General features: G+C 45.6%; 1 protein-coding gene across 1 annotated transcript in view; it reads right to left on the minus strand.

Moving 5' to 3' along the window:
• The window catches only part of epha4l (eph receptor A4, like), a 65,320-nt gene extending 55,778 nt beyond the window's left edge, over positions 1–9,542 (minus strand). The window contains exons 1-3 of the mRNA XM_079246397.1: positions 9,405–9,542; positions 8,153–8,220; positions 5,674–6,337 (exon numbers count right to left, since the gene is read on the minus strand). Of these exons, the coding sequence (XP_079102523.1) occupies positions 5,674–6,337; positions 8,153–8,220; positions 9,405–9,504 (832 nt within the window). The 5' untranslated portion in view covers positions 9,505–9,542. The remainder of the gene's footprint in view (positions 1–5,673; positions 6,338–8,152; positions 8,221–9,404) is intronic.
• Positions 9,543–10,093: the final 551 nt, after the last annotated feature.

Genomic DNA, 10,093 nt, shown 5'->3' on the forward strand with positions numbered 1-10,093 from the left:
GTGTTCACCAACGCCTCAGATGTCCCGAAAGCCAGATGTTGACTTGCTGTTACAGTGAGAATAGAATAGAATAGAATATAGAAATGTGAATGCGCCAAACGAATTCTGATTCGGATCAAAGAAGATCCGGTCCACCTACAAACGTAGGTTTCAGTCTGTTTCAAGTGGACCAAATACAGGAAGCGGACTACAAAGTCACAAAAAAGTCACTTTCCTGCATTTGGCGTGGTGTTGCATTGTGGATAAAACGTTATAGACAAGCGCTACGACAATAAATACACGTGAATCTCTAGAAATGGCTCCTGGTCCAACGTGGAGCAACAACGAAGGAAAAGCAACAATAGAATAGGAAATTCTGAAGGAGTTTTCTTCTTCACGTGTTTTGCTAAATACTAGTGCAGCGCCACCTTTGGTGGGAATGGGGATATATTATCCTTATGGTTTGGTGCATTTGACCAAAGTGCAGCGTGAACACGATCTCGGTCCGCATGGATACATCCCCCTACAGCTGAGCTGAGTCCCCAATCGGACCGAGTCTAGCAGACTGTTCTGATGTGAATACACCCTCAGTCCTGGGGTCTTGGTAACTAGTTACCTGGGCAGTAACCTGTAGGGGTGGGAAAATTGAATCAAAAAATCGAAAATCTGGATTTTTTTTGTTTCACAATTTTAACATTTTTTTCATTCAGTTACATAAAATTAATCTACTATAATAGTTGTGTCATTTTTTATTGGTTTTATTGATATTTTTCCTTGTCTTCTTGGGTATTATAGCAGCAGAATGATGGTCTGGCTACTGTGTTGTTTTTTCTAACTGAAATGAAGAAAAATTACTACCAAAAAAAAGTTTTATCATTTTTTTTGTTTGTTTTTAATCCACAAAAATCACCAAAATCGAAGAATTTTGAGAATCGCAATTGTCGCAAAAATCTAATCATTGGGACAAAAGCATATCGTCACAGCCCTAGTAACCTGGTTAATCTATGGCTGACGAGGAAATTCGCCTCGTTTGCTGCTGCTCATTTTTCCTCCTCTCAGTTTTAGTGACATTCCACCATCTTCAGTTTAAATCATCCTGAACATGTTTTCACACCAGTAACAAGTCGGACCACAGTCGGTTGGGACTGGTACTGGACTTACTGTTGTCGGACCACAGCTCGGTTGGGACTGGTACTGGACTTACTGTTGTCGGACCACAGCTCGGTTGGGACTGGTACTGGACTTACTGTTGTCGGACCACAGCTCGGTTGGGACTGGTACTGGACTTACTGTTGTCGGACCACAGCTCGGTTGGGACTGGTACTGGACTTACTGTTGTCGGACCACAGCTCGGTTGGGACTGGTACTGGACTTACTGTTGTCGGACCACAGCTCGGTTGGGACTGGTACTGGACTTACTGTTGTCGGACCACAGCTCGGTTGGGACTGGTACTGGACTTACTGTTGTCGGACCACAGCTCGGTTGGGACTGGTACTGGACTTACTGTTGTCATGGGAAACTCGAGCTGTTGGCTTCTAATCGTGGTTCGGCGGGCCGGGGAGTCAGACAGAAGTCTGAACACGACTTTGGGTGTATTGACTGGTGGAGGACAAGTTCTCAGCACAGTGAGGTGATATTCTGCAGTGTTACACACACACACACACACACACACCAAGTTTGAAATCTGCTGATTTTCCTGAAACACTGGTCACAGCTCTGCGGAGGGAAACTGCTGTCAGAGCAGACTGTCGGTCAAAAGTTTCCTCCCTAAGCAGCTAACAAGAACTTCATTATCGTTTCCCATCATGACGTTCCGAGTTCTCCTCTGCCTCCGACCGGCACCTCCAACACTACGGACCCCTCCACCAGATGAAGAGCGGGTGTACTTCCTGACCCCGCCATCCCATAGAGATGTGGAGGGAGGTCGTTAACAAGGACAGAGATCCCACATACAAACAGAGACCCCTCTCCTCAGATCAGGGGGGTCCTTAGTCTACAGGACCCTGGATGGCCCGCTTGTCTTGGCCCCGGAGTCTACTAGAGTCACCCTTGGCCCATCTGAAACTAAAACTCACACACACACTCCTCCTCTGCAGCTGTCAAAACTCTGACGTCTTAATCAATCCTGGATCCCCGACCCTGTCACATGCAGCAGGAAGATGGATGCAGAAGGGGGCGACCTCTGACCCCTGCCAGGCTGGAAAATCTGAGTCCTGTGAGCTCCGTCAGCTCCCCCCTTTTCTTCCCAAACATCAGCAGCTTCAGTCGGCTCTGCTGTCGCCTCTAACAATGATGGAGGAGAGCGCATTCATCCCAGGCTGGGAAACCAGGGGCCAAGGTGCCCTCGTAACCCCACACACACACACACACACACTGGACAAGCACACACACACAAACGTTACAACACACACCTTCACACAGATGAACCATGTTCACATCAGAATCTCTTTAAAAGTCTTTAAATCTGATCAAGTGTAATCTCACACACTTCTAAACTATTTTAATACCAAACCGGTGGCATAAATCCCAGAAGCCCCACTGGATCCCTTCCCACCAACAAGCTCCTGTTCAGGTCTTTGGTTCACAGGAACTTTAACCAGTTCAGAAGTGCATTGCAGACCAAAAGGGTCCAGAACATTCACATCAGGATAGTCCTCTAGACTCGATCCGATTGGAGACTTGGTTCAGTTGGTCAGCGTTGATCAGATCCTGGTGGTCTGGATGGATCAGATCCTAGTGGTCTGGATGGATCAGATCCTGGTGGTCTGGATGGATCAGATCCTAGTGGTCTGGATGGATCAGATCCTAGTGGTCTGGATGGATCAGATCCTAGTGGTCTGGATGGATCAGATCCTAGTGGTCTGGATGGATCAGATCCTGGTGGTCTGGGCCAATCAGAGCCTAGTGGTCTGAATGGATCAGATCCTAGTGGTCTGGGTGGATCAGATCCTAGTGGTCTGGATGGATCAGATCCTAGTGGTCTCGGCCAATCAGAGCCTAGTGGTCTGGATGGATCAGATCCTAGTGGTCTGGATGGATCAGATCCTAGTGGTCTGGATTGATCAGATCCTAGTGGTCTGGGCCAATCAGAGCCTAGTGGTCTGAATGGATCAGATCCTAGTGGTCTGGATGGATAAGATCCTAGTGGTCTGGGCCAATCAGAGCCTAGTGGTCTGGATGGATCAGATCCTTGTGGTCTGGATGGATCAGATCCTAGTGGTCTGGGCCAATCAGAGCCTAGTGGTCTGGATTGATCAGATCCTAGTGATCTGGGCCAATCAGAGCCTAGTGGTCTGGATTGATCAGATCCTAGTGGTCTGGGCCAATCAGAGCCTAGTGGTCTGGATTGATCAGATCCTAGTGGTCTGGGCCAATCAGAGCCTAGTGCTCTGGATGGATCAGATCCTAGTGGTCTGGGCCAATCAGAGCCTAGTGGTCTGGATTGATCAGATCCTAGTGATCTGGGCCAATCAGAGCCTTGTTGTCTGGATCGCTTGCATAACTGAAGCTGAACATAAATGTAAACTGAACATTTAATACCAGGACAGCCTGGTGGACTCGGTTCAGTTCCAGGAACTTTCTCAACCTCCTTTGTTTTGGTTTGTTTTTACTCAATGATCTGACGTAGTGTTCAAATCCCATCAGGTTTTCACAAGAAAACTGTAGAAATAAAATACCTGAACAAACCTAAATTAATTGTTTCAGTTCCCAAGAATTAAGTAAATTAAGTTTATCCAACTTAAATTTGACACAAAACTCTGCAGTTAAACTGATCGGACATTTGAGGTGGGAGTGGTTTACACGGAAAGGCATGAAGCGGTAATATGGCGTTCCCACATGTTTCCTGCTGCAGGTAAAACAGATTGGGGTTTTTTTGGTTTTTTTTTCTTTTTTTTTTTTTAAAATAAAATAATAAAAAAAATAAAAAATAAAATAAATTTTTAAAAAAAAGAAAAAAGATTGTTTTGATTAAACAGCTGATTGAGGTGGAAAAAAATACAAACATTTTTACAACATGTGGCAATACATATATATATATATATATATATATATATATATATATATATATATATATATATATATATATATATATATATATATATATATATATATATATATACATATATATATATATACTTATATACATATGTATGTGTGTGTGTGTGTGTGTGTGTGTGTGTGTGTGTGTGTGTAGAGTTGCCAGGTAGGTTGTTTACAAGTGGTACAATAGAAATACATGTTTTTCCGGACACAATGAATTATTGTGAATAATAATCTTGATTACAATATTGATAAAAATTATCATGATTATTATCTTGGTCATAATCATGCAGGCCTAATTCACACTGCCCCCAAAGGAACTGTACCATTCATCAAAGTGGACAAAAGTTTGTTTAAATCTGACCAGATATTGCGAGGGTTAATTTACTATTAAACTCACTCAAGCAGAGGAATGGGGATGAGAAGCGTAATATTCCATCAGTGCTTTACTTGGTTTGCCGCTAACTTCTTTAACTATTCATCCAAACACGAATGAAACTGGAAATTTGTCTTACGCAGTTTTTGATCAAGAACCTGAAACACCAGAAGATGAAATAACCAAAATGTTCTTTCTCTGTTTCTCTGAATAAAACTTGAGGAAAAAAACTCATAGTTACTAAAAGAAACCAGGCGCTGGTTTTGTTTTTTGGGAACAAAAATGAACGTAAACACACACTAACCATCTGCGACTGCTTGAACCCTTTCTCCACCCCCACCTCCAAGCAGCCAGTGGTGCTTCTAAATCACTAGACCTGTTTGTCATGCAATTAGTCCTCCGAGATAAAGGCTTCCTCGTAAATTAGGAGAGGTGTAGTGGTCCGTCCCCCTGTTAATCACCCGTGCCCAGCCTCTGACCCCTTATTGCTGCTACCCACTGTTTTTTGTGTGTGATTGTGATGGGCGGCGGGTGATGGGGGAGGGTGAGGTTGCTTCCAATAAACCATCAAGACAAAATTGGCATCCACTTTGTGGGCAAGATTACAACTGAATCCCATCTGGAAAAACACTAAATGTGATCCATGAAACAGCCTGAGATACAATCTACCAATAAAACTGCTACTAATGAATCAAAGGCTTTAATTAGAAGATGTTGTTCAGCTGTGCATCCTAACTGAGGAGTATCTGGAGGGAGAAACTGTCTAGATGTTTGATATGGAGATTTACTGTAAACTGAGATTAAAATAGCTAAAATCCATCCCTGCTCCCAGACAGAACCATCTCACCGCTGTGAATCCTCACCTCGCTCATACCTGCCTGGAATATAAACCCTTCCCGTCTCCTCTTTGCCCTCTAAAGCTGTCTGTCTTTTTTCCTACGACTCCTTTGGGAACAGGAGAACAGGTAGGGGTGAGGTTTAAACTCTCCTCTCCTCTCTGACTTTTAGCAGTTCTCCTGGGATGCATCCTTTAGCGCAACACCTCCCGGTGGGCTTGCTAATTAGACCATTTACAGTCATCACAGCCTCCATCACTCAACCAGACACTGGGAAACAGAGCGGAGAGAAGAGGAGAAGAAAACATCCTACGGAGCGCGAGAAGGATGGGTAGAGGAAGAGGTAAAGACAAAGAGAACAAATCATGGAGATGAAGGCAGAGAAACCGAGGCGGGTGAAGGGATGGAAGTTGCAGAGTGGTCAGGCTTTGGGTCCTTACCTTGACATTTTGCATTACGTTCCTCATATCCAGGATTGCACAGGCAGTTCCCAATGGGCACCAACCATTCTCCATCAGCGCCGCAATACATCTTAGGGACCTCTTTTTCCTGAGAATTATCCACACATGAGCCTCGGACCTCCACCAGCGAGGAAGTGTCGGCCCCAGTTGTGGTATCAGGAAACTGGGCCAGGTTTCGCACAGACAGAGGACACCTCTTGTAGAAGACCCTGACAGAAACAAGCGCAATGCACGCTCCAACATCCTGGAAGGCCAAGTAGAAACCCTTCCGGTTCAAGCTGCCCACATCCCGAACCTCCGTGTTCAGCTTCATGATCCGATCGCCGATGTCCACCTGAGTGAAGCTCTCATCTGCAGCGATGGTATCGATCTTGTTGAACTGGTTCTCGCGGATGTAGCGCTCTTTGTCGTTGTTGGACTCGTAGTAATAAAGATTGAAGGTCTCTTTGCAGGTTCCCATGACCCCTGGCAGGCTGTTGCAGTCCCGGAGGGTGAACTTGATCTCGACGTAGACCCGCTGGGCCCCTTCGCGGGTGATCCAGTCTGTACGGAGCCAGTTGTTCTGACTCGGCTCCATGACGTTACACACCTGGTACGTCCGGATCGGGATGTTCTTCTCATCCATGATGCTCACTTCCTCCCACTGAGGAAAGACCACATTCACCCTGTTAGTCTGCACACACAAGTACTGAACCAGTTGTTAAACATTAGAATAATGTCAGAAATAAATGGTGTCAAAATGAAAGTGGGCTGTGTGAGGTCCGGGAGAGGCTTTTAGTTGTTCCGTTAATACGTGAGTCAGAGCAGAATTCAACACGGAAAGCTGACAATATTGAGGGAACTTCACCAAGGAGCTTTCTATCTCAGTGTTTCAGGACATGAGGGTAAATAAAAGATCTGGATGCAGGTGGCTGTTGATGCTTCAGGCCTGCTTTCCATCGGCATAAAGAGCAGGACCAGAACACATGTTCACTGATGTTAGCAGGAAGCCCTGAAGAGGACGCCGACTCGGATCTATCCAGCGTGGCTCTGCTTATTTTTGCCAGAAGGGAATGTTTGTTTAACTTCTGATAAAGTTTCCCTCTGAACAGAGCGCTGTTGAGCAAACACGACTGCATCTTGAGAGGCTCGAAACTCGGAGCTCCCTCCAGGCCTCCAGCATGTGGCTTAAATAGAGTCTTTGACTGAGCCGGACTATAAATAAGAGCTGACATGCTTTTGGCTGCTGTGGCTTTAACATTTAGAAAACTGTACAAAATAAGCATAATGGTGTGGCGGGAGATATGGCTCCTACTGCCAAATATGACTTGATGCCTTATCATTAACAATCTGAATTAAGGCCTTATTTCCCAGGAGTAAAGTGGGATAACGTTGGCTGCAGCGGCAGCTGTATGATTTGAGAAAATGTCCATCCTTCTCCGCTACTCCATTCCACTTTGCTCCCTCCTTTTCGCCTCCTTTTGTTGTGGAAATCTAGCGGCGCTGAGATAAGGCTGCACCTTTCCCTGATAGCAGGAAAGACGGAGAATGAGGCCAATTGGTCATAATGAGAGGGTGAGTGCAGGGTGCTGCCAGGACCCTGTCAATCACATGTTTGAGATAAAATGGCGAAGGGGGGAGAACCTGAACGCAGCACGAGTCCGCGGAGGAAGGCTGCAACAGCTGCACAGAGCGCTTTCCCTCTAGGTTTCCCTTCATTATCTGCCACCACTGCTGCTCATTTGTTTCTGCTTTCGTCAACATTACAAGCCTCGCTCGTGTTTGTTGTCTGATTTGTACAAACAGAGTGAATACAAGAGTGATTGCTGTTCTTTCTGTAATGTCAGTAATTATTCATTTAGACTCTATGAAATATGGAGGTTTCCACTGCAGCCGGATTCAGACCTTTTTCTTCCCTTACAGTCAGTCATCCTGCAGCTACAGAGCCGAAGCTCGCTGCACTTTCCCCCTTATTCATCCATTCCAGAGGGCCGTCTCTCAGCTGCCAACCCCCCCCTCCTGTGCTGAATGGTGGATATAAAGTTTCTCCACAAAGACCGATTCAATCCTCCGTCTATTCAGGAAACCTGACGCCCGCTGCAGTATCAGCCCCTCCATCTGACCATTACAGAGTGGTTGGAGAGGAGCAAAGAAGGGGGGGGGGGGGGGGGGGGGGGTTCCTGCAGAGAAAGGGTTCTCCAAGTGGATTCTGGGACCCCATGGGACCCTGCAAGCTTTTTTAAGGGCCTTTATACATAATTAAACCAAACAAAACCTAATTTACCCGCATTCCAGTCTTCCGCAGAAATAAAGATTTAATATGTAAACAGTTGCAGAATAAATCCCAGCAGCGATGTCTCCATGATGGACCAAACCAGTTCTGTCTGCAAGTTCTCTCCACAGATCGGGATAATTGTGGGTATTATCTGTATTTTAGCTCAATAAGGCGCGTGCAAGGACGCCTCTCTGCAATACCTACCCCTCCTTCTGTCGGGTTGGAGACCCATCCCAGCTCCCCCTGAACGGATCTGGAGTCCAGTAATGTGACTGAAAAACAAGGCAGGGAGACGAGATCATGCAGCTTCATGTACGTTTAATCCTTTAGATCACACACACACCGAGGGAGGAAAACTGCTTTTTGTTTCTTTATGAACACAAATAACTGTTAATAATAATGATGATGATGAGGATGATGATAAATATCCGTCTGGGTTTTAAGAAGTGGATTTCTTCTGTTGTTTTTTTTATTTATTTTTTTTATTGATCTTTGATGATAAAATGATTTATTAGGACAGAAAAAGGTTTTCTCTGCCTCTCGCTCTGCACCGTGGGCTTTACCAGGTCTGGAGGTAAAACTGAAGGAAAAACATCAAATGTTTCAATCAGACAAAAAGTCTCCCGCAGAAAAAGGTCACCTTCAGTTAATTCTCATTTTAGTTGTTATCAGATGAGAATAAACCCGCCTGGGGGGTCAGGATGCATCAACAGGCTCGTTTTAAACCCAGTCTGTCTATAAAAATAAATAAATAAATAAAAAAAAAGGCTTCATTAACTCATCATAATAAATAAAGTAGATTTATCTAATCACTCTAATTTGTCAGTAAATATATTGAATTATATTCCGACGCGGAATGAAGCGTTTAATTCTGCAAATGTTTGTAAAACAACATGAATTTTTTTTCACAAACACGGATGAATTTATTCTGAATGCAGCTTGTTTTAGAATAAAGAGCACGACTTTGTGCTGCAGTTCGGCTCCGCAGAGCCCGGAGCTGCTTTCTGGGTCGAAACATTCTGCCTCTTCTGTCACGGAGGAAAGAAAACAGAAGAAGAGAAAGAATAAACGGAGAATCTGATCATTTATTAATTAGTGACTGTGCGCGTGCTTTCAGCGCGTTTTAACTCTCAGATCTGATTTAGATTTTTTTTTTTTTTTTTCCCAGTAAAACACGGAGACTCTCCTCAGTCTGACCCGGGATTTCACTTCTCGTCCCGGTTCCGGTGGGTCCTGCAGCGTTCTGCCGGGACCACCAAAAGTCCAAACCGAGTCGAGACGCACGCGCATTCAGACTCGACTTCAATATTAAACAAAGCCGAAGAAGTCGCTGCGTGAATGTGACCGTGCGTGTTTTCTTTCCTCCAACTCATCACGGTCCCACGCGCGCGGAGCCCGGGGCCCCAGCCCGGGCTCCGCGGTGCTGGGAGGGAGCGCAGCCCTCCCGCAGCCTTACCTTCGTTTGGGGGGTAGATCCGAGCTGAGGAACCGATGGCAGAAATTCCAGAAATCAGGAAGGTGAAGAGAATTCCTGCCACGAGCGCCATTTGGGTCATCGTTCCGTTTTTCTTCTCCTCTTTTCTTCCGCTGCCCTCTTTCAGGTCCTGCTCTCTCCCCCTCTCTCTCTCTCTCTCTCTCTCTCTCTCTCCTTCCCAGAGGAATATGGGATGGAAGCGGACAGCAGAGGAGATTCGCACCGAGCTCCACAGATAGGAGGCGGGTCCGCGCGCTCTGACGCGCACGCCGTCAGGGACAGCAGAACTGGGGACTGATAATCACTAACACACACACACACACACATACACTTTCTCATGTATCAGAGATGATCAGATGAGGTGGTTTTCAGTAAAACTCCAGGACTCTGACGTTCCTAAAATAAACTTAGACATTTTTTTTTCTTGTTTCCAGAGGAAAAGCACGCGCACGTGCACACACTCGCATGCACATGAACACACACTTCGTATCCTGGACTCTGCATTAAAAAAGAATGTACTCTTTAATGAGTTGAAAGCAGTGATAGTCCTGGTCCTGCAGCCTGGATCCAGCGCAGCGCAGTCCGGACCAGCCGAACCGGACCAAGGTCGCCACCTAGCGGCGGTGTTCACGCCTGCTCTGCCTCCACAATTGGATTAAAGAACAAGCATG

Source organism: Telmatherina bonti, assembly GCF_933228915.1.
Source record: "Telmatherina bonti genome assembly, chromosome: 9".
NCBI lineage: Eukaryota > Metazoa > Chordata > Actinopteri > Atheriniformes > Telmatherinidae > Telmatherina > Telmatherina bonti.